Consider the following 20,905-nt stretch of genomic DNA (forward strand, 5'->3'; position numbering starts at 1 on the left):
ATGTTACAAACAAGATTGATGTTACAAATAAAGTCAAGTTTAAAAGCCCCCACACTTTAAGGCCATTTTAACAAAAGGATTTTGTCTACTTGGGTAACACAGGGGAGAAAGGATACACATTGTGTTCTCTGATGCATCATACCATAAAAATACATAAGCACATACATTTGTCTCTCACATCTATGTAAACTTTTTGAGGCAGTACACACTATTTCTATAATTATTTTAACTCAAATATGGCATGTTATGAGTAATTTCATTTGGTTATTTTTTTATTTTTTTTTTAATTCTTCCAGGGCTGGAGAAATGGCTCAGCAACTAAGAACATTGGCTGCTCTTGGAGGACCTAGATTTAAATCTCAGCACCCACATGTTGGCTCACTGTCCTCTGTAATCCCTGTCTCATGGGATCCAACAGCATCTTCTGGCATCCAGGGACACTGCACACATGTGGTATACAGGCATACATACAGGCACTCACACATACACATAAAAAAAAATGAATCTAAACTTTTAAAACTGTTTAAAACAATTCTTCCTTTTGAGTGATGCTTTGACTTGCTTCAGCTATGAGTGTTATACAAAACGTAATCATATTCAAACAAAAGAAGCGTGTAGTATATCCTCAAGTTTTCACAGTATAAAACATCACTTGTGGAAAAAAAAACCATCACTTGTGGCTGAACAATCAAAGTTTATGATTTGACTTCTGACCAGATTACACAGGAAAACAATGGAAATCACGATAAACTGACTCATTAAAATAGAATAGTCAAATGCTTATTATATACCCCAGCTATTTATTATGCCTGTCAATGAGTCACACAAAAGCTCTCCTGGACACCTGCAATCCAATTTAACATGATATAAGAACAGTGGAGTACCGGCACTCTTTCTCTACCTCCTGGTCAATCACTAAGTAAACAGCATTCCCCTCCCTCAGGCTCCAACTGCCATAATGGTTTGCCTCATCACATGATGAGCAAGCGCGAACTGAAACCCCTGAAACCGATTGAGCTTCTCTCTTCCACAGAAGCCTCACAGCTTACTCTATCTTCCGAGGATGCAACTACCTACAGGGAGATGTGCTGGAAACCTGAAGCCTGACAATACGAATGTGTTGATTTGTGGTTTCATGTCCGGGTTTCTTAGCATGGATCCCACGGCCCCATCTACTGTCGTTATAAATAGAAATGGCTCAGTTTGTAAAGTGAGCCCCTTAAATGGCTCTGCAATCTCAGCACCTGGGAGGTGGAGACGAAGGATGCCCAGGGCTTGCTGGCCACCCCATCTAGCTTTTCAGTGAGCTCCAAATTGAGCAAGAAACCCGGCATCAAAAACTAATGTGGCAAGCAGCTGAGGAAAACACGCACATCAGTGTCCAGCTTCTACCAGGGGAGGCGTGGGGGAGGCCAATCCACACTCGGGGAAGAGTGAGGACATTAACACATTAAACCTGCATCTAAAGACCCAGTTGACCAGCCCTGGTAGAAGACCAGTGGCAAGCAGTCCTAGTCAGTAGTCTTCTTGAACGCTTTCTTCCTCTAGTAATCTCAACAGTCTCACCATGGCCCTTTCTGTAAGAACAGTATCAGCCGTTAAGGAAGCTGAAACTGATGCAGGAGGATTGCAAGTTGAAGACAATCTATGCAAAGCAGTGAGACCTTATCTCAGAAATACAGCAAATTAAAGGTTATGTTCTGTATCTTTTCTCCTTTCATTTGTGTGTATATGTATGAATGAATGGATGAATGAATGAATGAATGAATGAATGAATGTATGTATGTATGTATGTATGTATGTATGTATGTATGTTTGTTTGTATGTATGTATGTATGTATGTATTGGCAGCAGAGTCCCTGGATGACCTGTAACTCAGCTATGTAGCTGGCCTCAAACTCACAGAGATCTACCTGCCTCTACCTCCAGAGTGCCTGGATTAAAAGAATGTGCTACCTACCACACAGGGCTCTTCCACCAGCTCCTACTCCTTCCTACCTTGGCTCTTCCTGCGTTTTGGCACTCTGTCATCTAGCCCTCCAGTTGGCTGTACCTTCTCTCTGCCTTCTGCACCGTTTGCCCATTTCCTTCTTGGTCAGTACATCATGGCTGTTGTCATCATTACACAAAAGTCTTACATACTCCAGACCCTAAGGGCCGGAAGGAGAGGGCCACCCAGTTCCATCCATTCTTCAATGTACATCCAAATATGTAATACAATATTTTGATGCCTTTTAGTCATTAATAATCATAATGCAGTATATAAACGTATGCAGAGATAAGCATGATGTGCGTATGTTTTAGAGATATTATCAAATTGAGATAACTCACACTTCTATAGCCAAGTCATGATAACGAAGATAAAGTAGTGAATTAAAAGAAAGAACTGAGCCAGGCGTGGTGGCGCACGCCTTTAATCCCATCACTCGGGAGGCAGAGGCAGGCGGATCTCTATGAGTTCAAGGCCAGCCTGGTCTACAAAGTGAGTCCAGGACAGCCAAGGCTGCACAGAGAAACCCTGTCTCAAAAAAACAAAACAAAACAAAAACAAGAAGATGAGAACTGATGGAATGCTGAATAGAGAACAGAACACTTAGAATTGTAGTCTCCAGCTGGGTACCACTCTGCAAAGTACTCGTTACAGTCCAGAGACTGAGAGTAGGCACATACAACCCTCTGTAGCATCTGAACTTCCTGGAGCCAATCAACTCATGCCACTGATGACAGTATGGACAAGTCCAAGCTCACACAGTGAGTCACAAACAGGGCAGGCCGAGGACAGCTGCGGACAGGAGCAGCCAACTGCAAGCTGGAAGACGAGAAGGCTTACTCTTCACACATATTTTGAAAAGCACTGAGATCCTGGACTTATTAAGAACTACAAAAATCAGGAATGAGAAGTGCTGGCTGTAATTGACAGAGGAAGGAAAATGTCACATATGGAATATAATTCGAAAGTATATGTCCCAAGGATTAGTTTGTTAAATGCTCTAAGAAAACATGAAATATATTTACTTTTTATAATCCTATTTTAAAGAAAACATCTTTAACTTAGAAGAAACTATTGCTAATATGGTGATCTATTTCTTCCAGGTGTGCACTATAGCATAGCATAACAATATACAAGGCTTATATGTTGCACTTTAGAAACTTCTATTATACAGTATTATAGTTAGACATTATAAACATAAAAGTGCATTTATTAAAAACTGTAACTTTAAATTCTTTTAAGTTTGATTTGTTTAAGCTACAAAAAAGGGGGGAGCTATTTTACTTAATTTAAACAAAATACAATGCTTTGGGGTTTTTTTTAAATATTTTTATTTAATTTTAATTTATGTGTGTTGGTGTGAGGGTGTCAGATCTTGGAGTTATAGACAGTTGTGAGCTGCCATGTGGGTGCTGGGAATTGAACCTGGGTCCTTTGGAAGAGCAGGCAGTGCTCTTAACCGCTGAGCCATCTCTCTAGCCCCCACCCCCTCTTTTTTTTTTTAGTACAATGCTTTTGAACTGGGCACTCAATTCTGAAAGTTTAGTCAGAAATTGAAGTGCAGGAAGGCTGGCATCTCCAAGGGTTCGCAGCCATGAGGAAATGGGTAAGGAACCAGTGACAGAACCTTACCAGGCAGGCCAGCTCCACAGTGAGAACAGCTCAGCACACTTGAAGAACAAGCAACCTTTCAAATGGGTGAGATATTCAAACTCTGCATGTGTGAAGGGCACATATGCATCTGGTCGGCTTTGTTTCATAAAGAACTAAAGGGCTGGGTGTGGTGACACACACCTTTAACCCCAGCTCTTTGGAGGCAGGGGAAAGTAGATCTCTGTGAGTTCAAGGCCAGCCTGCTCTACATACAAAGTTCCAGGACAGCCAGGGCTATAAAGATAGACCTTGCCACAAGAAAAAAGGAGAAAGAGGAGGAGGAAGAGGAGGAGGAAAGTACAAAAAAACAATTAAAACAATATTTATGAAACCTAGATTGATTCTTAAATACAGACAGAAAGTACTAAAAATAAGTTAAGAAATATGTAGCAACGAAAGTCATATTGCACTCACACATAGGATATACTTAACAAGAGATAAGACCATACCAACATTACATAAAAGGAAGAAATATTTTTAAATGTGTCTGAATTTAACAAAGCTCTATTTCTAAGCCAAACTGATTTTAAGCCTAAATTCAAAAATTATTCAAAATTCTTAAAAAAAAAAAAAAGAAAGAAAGAAAGAAAGAAAGAAAGCTATCTAAAAAGAGATTTAATCCCCAGACTGTGTGCTGTGTAGCATCTTACAATCATTCAACAAACATGACTGTTAGACCTCTAAAATCAAAATAAAGGAGGTTTGCTGAGCCTAACTTGTTGAATTATGCCATGAATGAATTCAAATGCCAAGAAAAGGGGTTCCACTCCTACAGTCAGTGGAGTAGAAAGAGAGGGTTACATAGCAGAGGAAGATGTTTAACTAAGAAGCCCTACAGCGCAAAGGTTCAGAGGGGAAGGCCGCTGACGCCAGCAGATAACCAGCACACACCCTGCTTTCATTCAACTGGCATTTTTTTTTTTTTTTGAAAACTTCTTCCACATACAAAACAAATTGCGATTTTAGACTTTGTAGAAACTGTCAATAACATTTAAATTATTTTGTAGTTCCTAGAAAGTTTCATTTATTTTTCAAAGGAATTCTGGTAGGCCTCGCCTGTGTGCTAATCAGAAGCCACGCTGGTATACAATGAGCGTGTTACAGATTTCCTTTCAAAGTTACACAATTTTGATTAAGCTGTTTATTCTTCCCAGGCTTTAGCCCATTGTCTATAAAACAGAAACACTAGCGCTACCCACAAAGAACAGTACACTTGAAATAATGATAGACATAATGACGGGCACATTGTAGGTATCTAATATAATTATCTTTTCATCCTATTAATTTGTTTTAAAAATAAAAAGCAGTTCTTATAAAAACATCTTACAAGTATGCTTTAAAAAGAATGCATAATCAAACCCAGAAAAATTACAAATCCATACCTGTTACCCCCAAGGGAATCCTGCAGGAGTCTTGTCAGCTTGGAATCTCTATAGGGGACATGGGTGGCTCTCTTGCTCTTGTCACCCAGGGCACTGATTACGTTTCCAAGAGCCAACTAACAGAAAAGGAGAGAGAGAAGAAAATTGCATGTTTACTAATTATAGACTTTTAAATAATGAAAGGACAGCCTATAGGAAATAAAAGGGAAACAAGACAAAATTAAGAACCTGCATTTGGATTAAACTCACATTTGTATTTTCAAAATCAAAAAAGTTTTGATCGGGATGTAAGTGAATAAATAAATAACTTAATAAAAAAAAAAAAGAAAGAAAGAAAGAAAAGATGAAAGCCTAGTAATGTCTGTGTTACTCCTGACATTTAAAAATCCAGAAATTAAAAACAGAAATGTCTAAAGGCTGACCATGCCTGGAGCTCAGGTTACATCTTCACAAAATTACTAATGCATATTTTACACTTTTCCCAACTTAGAGATATCAAATGTTTAGTCAGTTCCCAAGTCCTTCCAAGTTTCTTGTAACAGCGTAGATAGCCACAAGAAAAATATTAGTGTCCTTTCCCTGAGCAAGGAACTGCTACACAAGTAAAACTGACCTTAGAAATACAATGAAGGTACGTGTGTTTAATAGCCAACATTTAAAAAGTTAAGTCGGTACAAATTCTATAGCTTTACTTTCTGTTTTTCCTGCTGTGGAGAGGCTAGTGTCTACAAGGTACACACTAACCACACTAGTCACCTCAGCTTGCAGTAGTGAAGACAACCATAAACGCAAATTGTCGGGGTCAGGCCATTACTTAGCAAGTGGCGTGAGAGTCATACCATATGGCCTCTTTCTCCAGAATGCACGCATTCAAGTACTGGCCACATCAAAGTTCAACCACCCCAACAGGAAATAGAGCGATGGATTTTGTCCGTTTCTGAACATATCCCCTAATACTTGCAAAACAATATTCGAAGTGTGGGATTCAGGCCTGACTAGGAAGGTGGACCTTGGTGTTAGGAGGTTAGGGTCCCTCTCATGAGCTTCACTGGACTATTTCTAACAGAAATGTTATCATACAGAGGTAAATGGGCACTGATTAAAAACAATAAAATAAAATAAAATAAATAAAATAAAATAAAATAAAACGCATGTTTGGAGGTCCACTTGCAGGCCAGGAAGGATACAAGGAACCATCACCGGGTGCATCGGTGTTACTGCTTACATAGGAACTAAGGTCTGATTTTATAGTGAGGAAAACAAAAAGGAAAGTTTTGGAATGCAAAAGCTTGTTCTAAAATATTTTCTTGCACATAACAAAAGCTTGTGCTAACTCAAACACGAGGGATTTTCCTATCAAAATACCACTAGATGGCATAGTACTAAAATTAATTTCTAATACAAACTATTTATAAAAAAAGTTCATTGCTAAAAAACTTCTGAATAATCCACAGTCAATAAAATGACTGTCACAAACTATCAGTAAAGGCTACCTTTATGCATTGTCCAATGAAATACTTAACTTTAAGGGTTTATATCGAATGTATGTTTTCAAATGTGGAAAGAAGTTTATAATTATTTTCCCATATATAATAACCTTTTGCACATGCTATAAAAGTTAAGCAAACCAAATTATAGCCTGCGACGTGGGGGTGGGGGAAGTCTACAGTGTGGTCAAAGGCTCACTAAGTTACTGGCTTACTTCACCCCTCAAATCAGTCATGAAGGGCTTCTGGGAGACATAGTACAAATTACAGCAGAGAAAAGAAAGCTGGGGCTACTAACTTATGCCTGTAATCACAGGATGGCAAAGCTGAGGCAGGAGAATCACTGTGAGGCAAGGCTGCACTGCAGACCAAGCACCAAACAAACAAAACTAAACAGAGAAAGGACAGCGGGAAGACCATGAGCCTCTGCGTGAAGTGTCATCTTACAAGTCCGCAGTTGATGGAAATGCCCTCTTTGGCCCTCTCGCCAGTAGCTCCAGTTCTTTTCAGTCTTTCTGATCCTGCCAGATCAACAAAATGAAACTTTGCCGTCAGGGTTTCAAATTCATTCATCTGTGGTGACTCAGAAATCATCTTATTATCAGTTGCATTCTCCTATGGTTATGGAAGACAATTGAAAAAAATGCCTTGTTAATGTGACGTTGAGCACCCCAAAACCTTGTCCACATCTCACTCCCTCACACAGCTAGAGAAACAGCCATGCAGCCACACAAACATAAGTCTAAAACATCAGAAAGAGGTTGGAAGGCAAAAAAAAAAAATCAGCTGTCCTGAAGTAAGGCTCTCCCGACAAAGGGAAACATAGAAACAGCTCTCACGGCAAAGGTCCAGAGGACGGCATCACCACTCGGTCATAACAAATACTCAATACTGCTGGTTATGCTTGTTACCCAAAGTCTTACACAACTGGCCAGATTTGATTAAATAAAAGAGAAAAAGAAATTAAGAGAAAGAAAAAACTAAGTAACTTTGGATCAAACACCTCTCCTGAGATCCATGCAATTTAAGGGTCTAAAGGCTGAAAGCTTAAGAAACAAGGAGACTGGACTCACGGCATCTGTTTGAGGGCACACTCGGGTTTGACACACGTGGATGGTAAAAATGGCATGGGAGCGAGAGCTCTGTACGTTCATCTGGGTGCTGGCCGTGGTGCGCGAGAGAGCGCCCAACTTCAAACACTGCATCATCTGCCAAGGGGAAGAAGGTTGGACTTGACATCCATCATTCAAACCGGCACCACCCAACCTTCTGCCTGGGCGCTAGCTAAAACCTACGGTGGCAAAGGCTATGAAAGAAAGTTTCTCATCCTATCGCTTTTGTTATAGGCAGAACTGAGCCGAACTTCTCAGTATAATGGTGCCTTCTTCTTTTTTAACTAGGAGAAAACACTAAGTTCCATTGTCTGGCGCGCACTGACTGTTACAGCTTCTATTCCAAACTGTTACAGTAGAATGCTATGGTACAAACTCCACAATAATGTGAATTTGACATAAGTTTTTTCCTTTTTCTTTTCTTTTAATTTTTAGATTTTTTTTTTTTTCCTCTTAAACATTTTCCTATAGAAGCCAAGACGCAATCCTAAATGTCGCATGTGAAGGACAAATGGATTGCGGTCTCACACTGCAGCCCTAACTATTTAGCCCTCTTTAGCTGTGAAAGAATACTATTGCATACACTGCACTAGGCCCTTTCCATGGTGTGGTAATGCTATGAAATTAGCACAAGCATCACATTAAGTTTGTTTCCTCATTAATGTATTTCAGTGTGCATGCAAGCACCATGGTGCATGAGTGCGTGTGTAGGATCAGAACACATTTGGGAGTTTGGTTGTTGGTTTTCCTTCCACTGCATGAGTTCTTGGGATGGAAGGCTAGGCACCTGGTGCCTTTATTTATAGAACCTTCTTGCTTGGCCTCTCATATTTTCATAATGATGTTCTTTTTTTTAAAAAATATACATACACACACACACACACACACACACACACACACACACACACACACACAAAGAAAGCAGAGAAGATTTTTACCACTGTTGTACTGAAAGAAAGCCATTTTATGTATTGATCTTAAATGTGCTATCAGTAAAGACAGCTTTCAAAGCCACCTAAGCTATATTTAACAACGCTGTCACCTCCGGCTCTGTATTCACAGTGCGTGTTGTGACTCCCACAGTATAAATTCCTCCAGCCGAATCTTCATGAATTCTTATATTTGATTTTTTATTTTTTGCATCAATATCCCGAGTGGTGTCAAACAAGTCAAGGACCTCTTCGTTATAGAGCTATGAAGAAGACATATTAAAAGGTTAATTGTGTAGAAGTGGCTTCTGTGAGCCTCTAACATGGGTCACATGGTATCTTCCATATAAGTACTCGGTGGCCCTCTCAAAATGACAACTCTTTCTTCAAAACACAACTTAGCTGTGAATTAGTATATTATCATAAATTATGAATACTAAGCGGATGTCAGATATAAGTGTAAAAATAACAGTAAACGACTTAATCATGACAAACAGGGCAGGAGCAAGCTAAGATGACCTACAGCCTCTTAGCAAGATAGAAGCACACTGGACCAGTGTGTACCAGATACAGGCAAAGCCAGTGTTAGATCAGAGATTCTTCCTATTTTGGGGATGATGGCAGGGGAAGGACAGAGGGGGGCTGGGCTTTACTAGAGGTAGCCCTGGCTAGCCTGGGACCTTATGCAGATCAGGTTCTCCCAGGGGGTAGGGAGTCTCACTGAGTAGCCCTGGCTAGCTCAGGACTCACTAAGTAGACCAGAAACTCACAGAGGTCCCACATCAATCTGCCTTTCAGATGTTGGGATTAAAGAAATACATCACCACACTCAACCTAAAGGTCAGAGATTTTAAGATTTTTTTTTTTTTTAATTTTTACAATATCAGCTTAACGCTGTATTTCTTTTCCCTTACAATCATCCCTTTTGTGTGTTTACACTCACTAATTGCTTTCCTATTCATTAATGTACAAAATAAAAGCACTTTATAAGCCCATCCAAATTACCCACAATAGTTTTATCTTTATCATTTGTTAAGGAAGGGTTTTGAAATAAACAATATTAATTATACTTCTAACTTACAGATGCTGTCAAACATTCATAGTATAAATGCCAAGATTATTGCATCCATGAGTTAGGTCTATTTATTACCTATGGGCTAATGCTAATTTACTAAGACAACGTCGACTGAGTACTAGCTGCAAAGCACTGGCCTACAGCCCAGTAATATAAAAGGTATAAAGAACTGGTGTTGTGGGTGAAATGTAAAGAAAATTAACAACAAATCTACCTACTTCTAAGAATTGGGCATTGACTTTAAATTCAGGCGGAGGGACCCCATTTTTAATCGCTGTGCTCTTTTTTTCTTCAATGCTCTTGAAAAGGTGTTTAACAGCCCGGGAAATGATGCCCTGCTCTTCCTCCGTGATGTTAACGTCAAACCCTGTTCCCATTGTGTAAGTTTTCCCAGCTCCAGTCTGAACAAAAGAACAAGCAGAGAGAAAAATAAATAAATACATAAATAACCGCTCATATTAACAAGAGACCATGAGACATAAAACGGAAATGCAACTGAATTAGAATTCCCATGAAAATATTAAGGTATTTACTTGTCCATACGCAAAGACGGTGGCATTGTACCCTTCAAAACAGCCTTCGATGAGTTTCTCGATGCACTGAGTGTAGATCTGCTCCTGCTGGGAGTCGATGTCAAACACGTAGTCAAAGGTGAAGGCCTTGTCTTTCCCGAGGACGACCTGAGGCTCCCCAGGGGTGACTGACGTGCAGAGATGGCAGCCCTCGATCTTTTCTTTGGCAAGCTGTGGTCTTATTCTGTGAAGAATAATCAGAAAAGAAATAATGTAGAGTAGGAAAAAAAAATCACTCCTCAGATAAACAGACTTAAATTTTTGGCCAAAAAAAATTTTAAATAAACCGACCTCCACTGAATTAATTTCAGTATACAAAATGGCTTGCCTAACAACCCCAACGGGTTACTTTAGTAATCCCTAAAATAATGAAAAAGAGTATAAAGTTCATCTTAAAATTAAATCCTTATTGGGCAGATAATTTTCATTACTATTGGGTAGAGAATTTTCATTACTGCAAGAAATAGTCAAATAAACTCTGCCACTCGTTGCTATTTCCCTCTTTATTTCCAATGGTCACAATAAAATGAAATATTGCACAGTGATAGTTAACCCTGACGCCCTTCACTCAAGTGTTCCAACTCTTCACCAGGGGTTTCCAAATGCACGTGACCGTGACTTATGAAGTCTTAACACATTTAAGTGTAGCTTCACAATACACACATAAATAAAGGTAATCATTTGTCAATAATAGGAATGCACACACAACTTTACTTTGTGCTTATATACTAAGATATATCGGAAGCAAGATATAGACACATAGACAGTCCAATATTTTCCCTCCAAAGCAAAAGGCTGCTGCAGGATATTTGATCCATTGTGAACCCCGAGATTGTGAACTCTGTTTTCTATTGGCTGTGGTTCCACCCTAACGCACACCTTTTAGCCAAGAACTTTCTGCTTGGAATAATTGTAATAAGGTGGTTATGGTGTGGCTCAACTCAGCATACACCTTTAATCCAAGAGCTTTCTACATACAGGATTTAATAAAGTTAACCCTAGGTCAAGAGGTGGAGCAAGAAACCAGCTGACAGGGATTAAGCAGACAGGAGGGACTTTGAAGGGTATTTAAGACAGGAAGGAAAGAGCTTTTTCTTCCTAGGCTGTCAGCTGCGCTAACAAGCTTCTGGCCTTGGGGTTTTTGGCTTTTGGCCTTGGGGAGTTGAGGCTTTTAGCTTTGAGGCTTTTGTTTTTAGCTCTTGCCTTCTTACTTTTTCCTTCTGGGATGTGAGCTGAGTAGGAAGGTCAGCTGGGTGCTTTTTCTACCTCTCTGAGGTAGAGAGTTTTCACCCCCCGCATCTGGATCCTGAGTCTTTGTTGGTAAAATCGAATGGTTTGTGATTTTCTGAGGCTTGGAGTTTTGTTTGTTTGTTTGTTTGTTTGTTTAACAACAAAAGGCAATGAAATTATATGAGCTGTCCTCCCTTCACATAAAAGGCAACAACATGCTCCTATCCCACATGTTCCAAAGCCCAGTACTTCTGCTCTGTATTGTTCTGTTTGAAATTTCAAGGCCTGTTCTAAAAGCAAGTATGGAAATATGCTCATAACAGAACAAACTAGACTTAGGTTAGGCCTGTTCTAATTACTCTATAGACACGACATCCTGGGCAATATGCACCAGTACTCACACTAGGTATTTAAACAGATCCCTGCTGGCCTTCGGGAAAAAACAGAAGCAGTTTAACGAGGAAAAACAAGACAACCGCACACAGGAGGTAGAAAATGGTAAAGACAGAGAAAGTAACAGAACTTAGAAGTATTAGTGCCACATTTCTGTTTTATGAGGTCAAGCTCAGGTGCAACGAGGCAGAGCAAGTGCATCTGTTTATAAGAGATAGCTCAACCAGGAGTCCAGATGTGACGGAAAGACAGAAAAGAGAATACTGAAGTAAGTACAAATTCCGCTTACTTATGCAGTGATATTTCCTTCCTCATGGTAGAGTCTCAGATAACGTTTGCTTTAATGGACCATAATGATTACCAAGCAACGGGTTAGGAAGGAAGGGAGGAGCAGTGACGTGCCCATCAAGAAGTGTGGGCTCCACTTCTCTCACTGCAGAACACCAACCAACGTCCTCATCTGTGGGGGGAGACTGTAATCTCCACAATTCTTTCTAGATCTAGCAATGGTTAACTGTAGGATACAGTAGTAGAGGATGACACAGAGCCACTGGGGAGATGGCTCTGCAGTAGGAACATTTGCCACTTTTGCAGAGGACTGGAGTTAGGTTTCCAGGACACACAATAGATAGCTTCTAACAGCACATAACTATACCAGGGACTGAACATGCTTTTCTGGCCTTTGTGAACATATGTATGTGAGATACACACACACACACACACACACACACACACACACACACACACAGAGGTGTGGGGGTACATATACATAAATAAAAATAAAATAAATTTTTTTAAAAAGGAAAAGGCAAAGAGATAGTATAACAATTAAAAAATTTCTTACAAGAAGCTATGATCACAGACCATAAAATAGCCAGTGAACTTAAATTTAAAATTATTTATGCATATATATGTATATATATTATATGGATGAATGGATGATGAAACTAAATTAAGGATCATGCGGTGGAAGAAGAGATCTTAAGGGAAATAATAAGAAAGCAGAAGGTGAGAGTAACCGTGAAAAGTAACAGCCTAACACAGAAGGGGGACATGGGAGAGGCCAGTTGGGGACGGGGACAAATGAGAATAAGAGGACTAATAACACATGGCATAAAGATGAAGATGTCATGACCAGGCCTGTCGCTCTGTATGGCTAACCTAAAATTATTTCATTTTTAAAAAGTAATAAACTTGTAAAACAGCTCATGCTAACAGCGCCTTCCACTTTCTTGTTTCATGTGCTCTTGTCGGGTGGTGCTTCTCAAAATTAATATTCTCTTGTTTCCCACCCTTCTCTGCTTCACTCAGTTATAAGAAGGAGACCACATCATACACACTCCAGCTGCCTTCGAGAAAAGGGCTGGTGACTGTTGTGGATACAGAAACAGAGCAGTCAGAAGCACCTCAGGGGAACGCCAGTTCCGCCCCCTTCCTATCTCAGGAGCTCCTAATTATTCCTGAAATAGCTCTTCAGTCCGCAGTGCCCTTTCTCACCCTTCACGCCACCCTAATTAAGGCCCTGGCTATCTCTTACTGGGAATATTTACACATCTCCTCCTCTCAGAGCCTCCTCCCAGGCTTGCCCCCAGAAGTCTGTTCTGCACAAAGCATGTTAATACCCTGTAGGACAAGCAGCTCGTGGAGCCAGCGAACTCCACAGTGTAGCTCTTCCCTGCCTTGCTGTGCTACTCCCTGCCTTGAAAGAGAGTTCTGTTGACCAGGAAGGGGTAAGAGTTTTTTCATCCTTTCACCAACTAGACTCTTCTTTTGCTTTTGGGCCTGCCGAGTCGATGTTTCGCTTTCCTCATTCACTCCTCTCCACCCTTTCAATCCCAAGCTCCTTTACCAAACAGAGCATCTCATTTCCAATCTCTAACCAGATATCAGTGAATCTGGACGCTCCCATGACCTCTTTGCCCTCCAGCACTAAGTCATACCTAGCTCAGTATGTTGCCATCTCATTAACTTCAGGCCTCTTGCTTTCTATCAGCTTTAGGTCAGTTGGGCTGCTCTGAGAACATAACAGATTCCTTGTGACAGGATGAGGTGCAACCTTATATTGAAACAGAGCCAGTACTCTCCTGTGAGACCAGTTCCTTGATTTTAAGTAAGGCATTATAGCCATAAGCCGAATGACTGGATTATTTACTTTCAATTTTGTTTCGACATAACTAGGGAAAATTAGGAGCCATTTGAATTGCAGATCTGCCAGCCAGTTTTAGAATGCCATTGTCATCCTGTCTTTACACTGACCTCCTAACCTACACTCACCTGATTACTGCTCTGGCTAATAGCAGGGAGGATCTATTTAAAATAGAGATGATGCCTAATTCCACTCATTGGCATGGATGGAGGAGAAAGCATAGTTTTAGTTGTTAAAAGACACTAAACTCTTTTCCACAAGACCCAGACGAAGGCAATTTCTGAGATGGTCTCTCGAGACACAGAGAAGTAGGAACAATCTTCAAAGGCTACCTGAGTCATTATTTCTCTTTCACTCCTCCTTCAAAACTTAGTCGTTTAAAATGGCCAAATCCCTAATCACATCTGAGTGAAAATTTTTTCACTTTAAATTCAAGCCCAAGCCAATTCATTGCTTCTAATGAAAAAAAGCTCAACATTTATGTAGCTACGAACTACAATATTGAAACTATCTGAGATTAGACAAGGAAAAAAAATATGCCAGTCCTTAAAAAGAAAATAGAGACGAATCTGAGATTTGCCGTTGCATATTCTCAAACTTTATTTCTTAGTAGTTTTATGTATAATATATCACATCATTAGACATAGTCACGTAAGGCCGAGACTATGAATGCTGCATTTTGTAATATAAACATTTTGGCTAAAACGTAAATAGAAAAAAAAAACCTTGCAAGCTTTTAAAACATATAATCACACAGCTAGATATTTTTTAAGTGGCTTCTAAAAGAAAATTTTGTGTGAAACAAATAGCATTGACTATTTAGGATAAAATATTCTAATATTGCACATCAGAATTATATTGGTAAACTATATATAACACAAATAATTATAGATTACTTATCTGTAATTATATCTATAGATCTAAACTATTCGAAATGTATAATTACACATATAATTATGCCACATGTATAATTATCAAGCACTAAAAACTGTAATTTGTTGTAACTAGGTTGACAGTGTAAAGGAGAACACAAAGCAAGCTTTTGAATTTTCAGGTGATGAAACATGAACAAACCGTCCCCCTCTCACACGTGCACCTCTCCTTTAGCACGTAGTCTTGCCTGAAACTGAAAGCGCTCTGAGAGAATGCAGGTCACCTTATCTCTCCACTCTTGGAGATCTGTTTCTAGGCCAAATGTGGTGGCACATGCCTTTAATTCCAGCACTTAGGAGGCGGAGGCTGGTGGATCTCTGTGAGGTCCAGTCCAGCTGGGTCTCCATAGCGTCTTCCTGGTCACCCAGAGATGCATTGCAATGGCCTATTTAATAAATAAATAAATAAATAAATAACATAAATGTGATCTGATCTATAACCTCATATTTTTTGGACCCCTACTGCATCTAGTTGTTGTGGTACCCTTGTTTTCTAAATTCCAACTACGCAGCCAATTGCACAAACTACAGAGAAAGGTCAGTCTTTGCCAGATAAACGTCCACATTCAGGTTGGACTCTTAAGAATTTCCTCACCAAGAAGAGACTTGATACCCTATGAGCATAAAAAGGGGGAGGAGGTCTCCCTCAGGAACAGTCATAGGGGAGGGGAGTAAGGGGAAAATGGGAGGGAGGGAGGAATGGGAGGATACAAGGGATGGGATAACCATTGAGATGTAACAAGAATAAATTAATAACAATAAAAAAAAGAAAAATAATTTGAAGTAAAAAAAATAAAAATAAATAAAAGAATTTCCTCATGTGAATTCTTCTTACTTTGCTCTGTCTACATCAATTCACTTTGAGCTACTTTAAACCTTCTGTCGCTACTAGGTCCTTCGCCATATTACGCATGTGGTTTGCCATCTACCTGGGATGTTGATCCCCTACTTATCTGCAAACTGTGATATTTTTTTTTTCAAAGTCTCACAGACTTTGGAGGCCTGATCCTTTTCCTCGAGCCAAATTATTTACTTCTTCCAGAAAGCACCTCATGCTTTAGTATATATAGTATATATCAAGCTGAACTATTGCTTCTCCACTCAGGAGTCTCTGCAGATAAAGAACATATTCTAAAGAGAGCCTGGGTCAATACTATGTACTGTTCCTGCTCGGCTGTAAGAAATCCATTCTTGAACAGTGTCCAGTGATGCGCTATCTCTGATTTGCTATAAGCTATAAGATGGAAGAGCCTAGTTTAGTGTTTCTAAGGTTCGTTACAGGTCCAAGTCATATTTTAACTAGTCAAGGAAACAAAGCCAAGGTTTTCTATGTCAACTACATTGTGCTCTGCAAGGTATCTCATCCATCATTAGTTGTAATGCTTCTGCCTTTGTTCTTCATTCCCATTGGAAACTCCAGCACAAGATGATCCATGTTCTGGGGACTGTGACTCTCATGGTGACATCAGAAAGTCACAGGGCATTCTGAGACCAAACCTAGTAAGTTTGTCAAAATTCTACCTCATTCCCCACTTTCTTGCCTTCACAATAAACAAACTATTTTTATAGCTGAATATGTTAAGTAAGCCCAGAGACCTAGTTTCCAAATATGCTGGTATAAACAGATAAACATACTTTACAATAAAGGCTCATACTTGCAATCTTTTCAGCTAAAATTCCAGGAAAGAAACCCAGCAGATCCAAGTCTGCCGCTCAACCCTGACACGTGATTGCAACAATGCATGGAGGGGTCTCAGCATCACTGCACACACTGAAAGCCCCTGGCTGCTCCTTCATGGGTCGTCTCTCAGATCTTGTTTTTCAGCATGCACCTTCAAAAGGGAGGGAGCATCTTCCATCAGACAATGGTTGCTTTGCTCCGGCTTCCCACGTAAGCATTCCCAAGCCCTCTTGGGAAGTTTCTCAGTACCCTGATTGCATGCACAGCATCTGCACTGCACCTAGTGGATCAGGACGGAATGAAAACCCTCGCTTAAAATGTGCAGATCGCAGTACCGTCAATACTGTGAATAATTAAACCACTTAGCTTCCAACCTTCTGCCAGTACTCAGGAAAGGCAAAAGGCTAGCTTGCCACCTGTAAGCAGATATCAAGTATCAAACTCTTCATAGGTCTTTTCCCACACTAGCAGTAACCTTGGGCACACTACTCTCTCAGCCTCAATTAACTTAACCATAAAACATCTATAAGATATCACTGCCAAATCCACATTGCGTCATCATGAACAAATAAGACGCAGTGTGGCCTGAAAGCCTATGTAGGTATGCAGTGTTCACACTATTACTACAAGGCCACTTGAAAATTCCCTAAGCCAGTTTTTAGTTCCTCTTCCGTCAGCACAATATTTTTAGTGAGTCTGGGTCTTCCATGAAGAATTAGTGATTTACTTTTTGGCTCCTTTAACTATTGTTTTATTTATTTGTTTATTTATTTATTTTTGGTTATTTAAGACAAGGTTTCTCTGTGTAGCCTTGGCTGTCCTAGACTCATTTGTAGACCAAGTTGGTCTCGAACTCACAGTGATCCTCCCGCCTCTGTCTCCCGAGTGCTGGGACAACTCCATTTATACATAATGCTAAACAAAGATAATCAAGTTGAGTATTTTACACCTTCATTTGCAAAGCCACAATTCCAAAATTATTTTTCATAGTAGTGATAAATCAAATTTTATTCACACTGCCATTTATGTCAGTATGAAATACAACAAGAGCACTTTGTGTGTGTGCTTGAGTCTATCTATGGGCGTGTAGACCACATGTGTGGGGGCCTACAAAGGCCGGAAGAGAGTGTCAGATTCCCCGGAGCTGGAGTGCCAGGAGGTTGTAAAGCCACTTCATAGCATGGGAGCTGAACTTGGGTGCTCTACAGCAGCAGCGAGTTCTCTCAAACATTGAGTCAGATCTCCAGCCCCATTAGGAGTTTTATGACTTTTTCAAAAATTCATTGGCAGTTTCAGACATGTCTCTAACGAACCTGGTTGTTTTCACACCTCCCCATATTCCCTTCTCTCATGTCTTCCTCCTTCCACTGAAACCCCTCCTCCCAACTAGTCCTCCCCCATTAACAAACACGGTGTGTGTATGTGTATCTCTCTCTGTCTCTGTCTGTCTGTCTGTCTGTCTGTCTGTCTGTCTGTCTCTCTCTCTCTCTCTCTCTCTCTCTCTCTCTCTCTCTCTCTCTCTGTGTGTGTGTGTGTGTGTGTGTGTGTGTGCATAAGGGAGAGACAGAGAGAGAGGAGGGGTGCACTGCTGGAAACAGAACTCAGGGCCTCTTGCATGCCAAGTTAAGAACACTACGCAATCCAGCTACATCTTTAGCTTACAAAACGGGAGGTCTCGCCCATCATCATTATTATCATTGTTATCTCCCTCTATAGCCAATAAGAGAACCACATTCAGAAAGGAACAGAACTCCCTTGGCAACGACTTTGGTTGAAAGGTGAATTGTAATTATTATGGTACAATAGGTCCTGATACCGAAATGTGGGAATTAACTGCTAAAGACTGGAATATTAGTGACTTGTGGTTACTGAAAAAAACGCCTGCTAGATAATACCATGCTAGTGGAATTTATAGCATATTGTGTGTGTGGGGGGGGGTGGGCGTTGCTGTGGGGGAGGGGCCATATTTCCTTTCCAAACTAGATGCTAATATAAACACAATACAAGGATACTGCCGATCAAACCTGTATTTTCAAATTGTTTGTGATAATGCTCTTCAGACTTTGACACTCACAACTCTCCAACGTCAAGAGATAGCCTTTCTTTCGCTAAATGACTGGTAAGATATTTTTCAAGAAAGAAGAAAACCACCAGACAAATGCCTTCTTTTTGCGGTTGGCCACTGTTGATTTCCTTACCGTGTTAGAAAAAGCACAGTTGTCCCCAATCCAGTCTCATGGCTACGTCCTGTGGCTTGCATGTCTTTGGTAACTGTTTCACCTTGTTTTCCTGCTTGAGTTATTTTGATCTCATCCCCGTGCCACAGTGGTAGTTTTCTAGCTCACTCACTAACCTAACCTGATTCCCTCTCTAGGAGGCTCTTTGACCCACACCTATTTGTAGCCTGCTCTTCTGGCACCTCATTAACACCACTGTTCTTCCTAATACACTGCCAGCACCAGATCCTCCTGGGCACTGACCGTTTGTCTTTCTTTTCTATGCTGTTGTTGTACTGAGTGATCATCAGCATTGACTACCGCTTACTGGTTTTCCATTTGATTCTTTTTTAAAATATATTTTATTAATTTATTCATATTACATCTCAATTGTTATCCCATCCCTTGTATCCTCCCATTTCTCCCTCCCTCCCATTTTCCCCTTACTCCCTTCTCCTATTTGATTCTTAATGTTATTTATTTATTTATTTATTAAGATTTATTTATTTATTTATTTTACGGGTATGAGTGCTCCTTTTTGTTTATTTTCTAAGAGTTAAGATAGATATCACTTGTCATAATATCAAGCCACTGAGGTTTCTGGCCCCTCTTTTTAAACCTTCTTTTCGTCCATTCCCATAAGTAGATCATGGCAGCCTCTATCCCCCATGTTAACCTTCGACTGTCTGTTGTAGATCTTCCTAGCACACTATGGGAACTATAAGAACCATTTTCCTCTTGTGCCCTATGAGACAAGACACTGCACAACACTGAGGGCACCAGCGGCTCACACCTGCTATGTCCGGACTCAGGAGGTGGCAGGGGGATCCAGAGCTCAAGGTCAGTCTTAGCTATGTGGCAGCAAGTAGAAGCACAGAAAACGGTCTCAAATAAAATAAGGCAGAACGCCTCAGTCCATTAGTTACAATTGTGCATGGAATTTCAAAAGTCCTCTTGTCAATTTATAAATGAAACTACATATGCTTTTGGGAGAAAACAGAGTGTATTATTATACTGCCTAAATTTACTGTCTTCTTATTAGGTTATTTCCTCGCAAGAGAACTGATATGACTCTACAGAATAACAGATCACAAGCCAAAGAATACACGCGGCTTCATAAACAGGGAAGGGCAACAGGGGAAGATTCCTCCCAAAGTTTCCAGAAAGAATGCAACCTTGCTAACCCCATTTTTGGATTCTGATCTCTAGGACAAGAATCTCTGTGTTCTTTTGCACCACTATCCTTGTACCATTTGTAATAATAGTAAGGGGAACTTACACTTGACCTTCAGCTTCCTATGACCAGGGAGTGAGTGCCTAAAACTGTAAGGTGCGGAGTACAAGCGTCTTACAATCTACTGTTCAAACTGGGTCTTTTTGGAGGAAAAGGAGACACTACTGGAAATCATTCCAAGGCAGCACTCATAACTTAGGACCGTCCCGGGTACTCTGTGATGTATACTCAGTCCACCCACGAGGCACTAAGAGCAGGTAATCTCTAAGACTGTGGAGATGCATACCTCAGTCACAAAGAGGGGGAGGCTTACTCATAATCTCCACATCTGAAACAGGGTGAAGCCACGCAGGGAGTGGCAAGCGTAGCTAGTGACAACAGATAAGGATACTGCCAGTTCCCAGGCCTGGCCCTATGTTAAATAGAATTTCCAGAGGTGGGACCCAGACCTCATCTGTTAGGGTGCTCTGGCCACACCCCAAAAACAATGCCACTTCTTCCATCATGTTTTTTTTTTTCCTGTTAAATACAATCTTAGTGGGGCTGAAGAGGTGGCTTAAAAGGTTAAAAGCACTTACTACCCTTGAAGAGGCCCTGGGTTCAGTTCCATGTACCCACATGGTGTGACGTGACATCCTCTTCTGACCTCTGTGGGCACTGCACCCACATGGTACACAGATGTATATATAAAAATGTATATGTAAAATATAAATGAATAAACCTTAATACTGTGGTCCAATATGTCTCAAGCAACAAAATGGATGGCTTCTGAGGAATCCACCCAAGGTTGGGCTCTGGCTTCCATTACCCACAAGCACCTTATACCCAGGAACAAATACACACACATGCACACGCACACACACACACACACAC

At 40.4% G+C, this 20,905-nt stretch overlaps 1 protein-coding gene across 1 annotated transcript in view; it reads right to left on the reverse strand.

The window, feature by feature from the left end:
- The window catches only part of Kif21a (kinesin family member 21A), a 115,613-nt gene that overhangs the window by 49,944 nt on the left and 44,764 nt on the right, over window positions 1-20,905 (reverse strand). The window contains exons 2-7 of the mRNA XM_051160229.1: window positions 10,162-10,384; window positions 9,847-10,029; window positions 8,667-8,816; window positions 7,586-7,720; window positions 6,960-7,127; window positions 5,026-5,141 (exon numbers count right to left, since the gene is read on the reverse strand). Of these exons, the coding sequence (XP_051016186.1) occupies window positions 5,026-5,141; window positions 6,960-7,127; window positions 7,586-7,720; window positions 8,667-8,816; window positions 9,847-10,029; window positions 10,162-10,384 (975 nt within the window). The remainder of the gene's footprint in view (window positions 1-5,025; window positions 5,142-6,959; window positions 7,128-7,585; window positions 7,721-8,666; window positions 8,817-9,846; window positions 10,030-10,161; window positions 10,385-20,905) is intronic.

The sequence above is a fragment of the Acomys russatus genome, chromosome 17, assembly GCF_903995435.1.
Source record: "Acomys russatus chromosome 17, mAcoRus1.1, whole genome shotgun sequence".
Taxonomy (NCBI): Eukaryota; Metazoa; Chordata; class Mammalia; order Rodentia; family Muridae; genus Acomys; species Acomys russatus.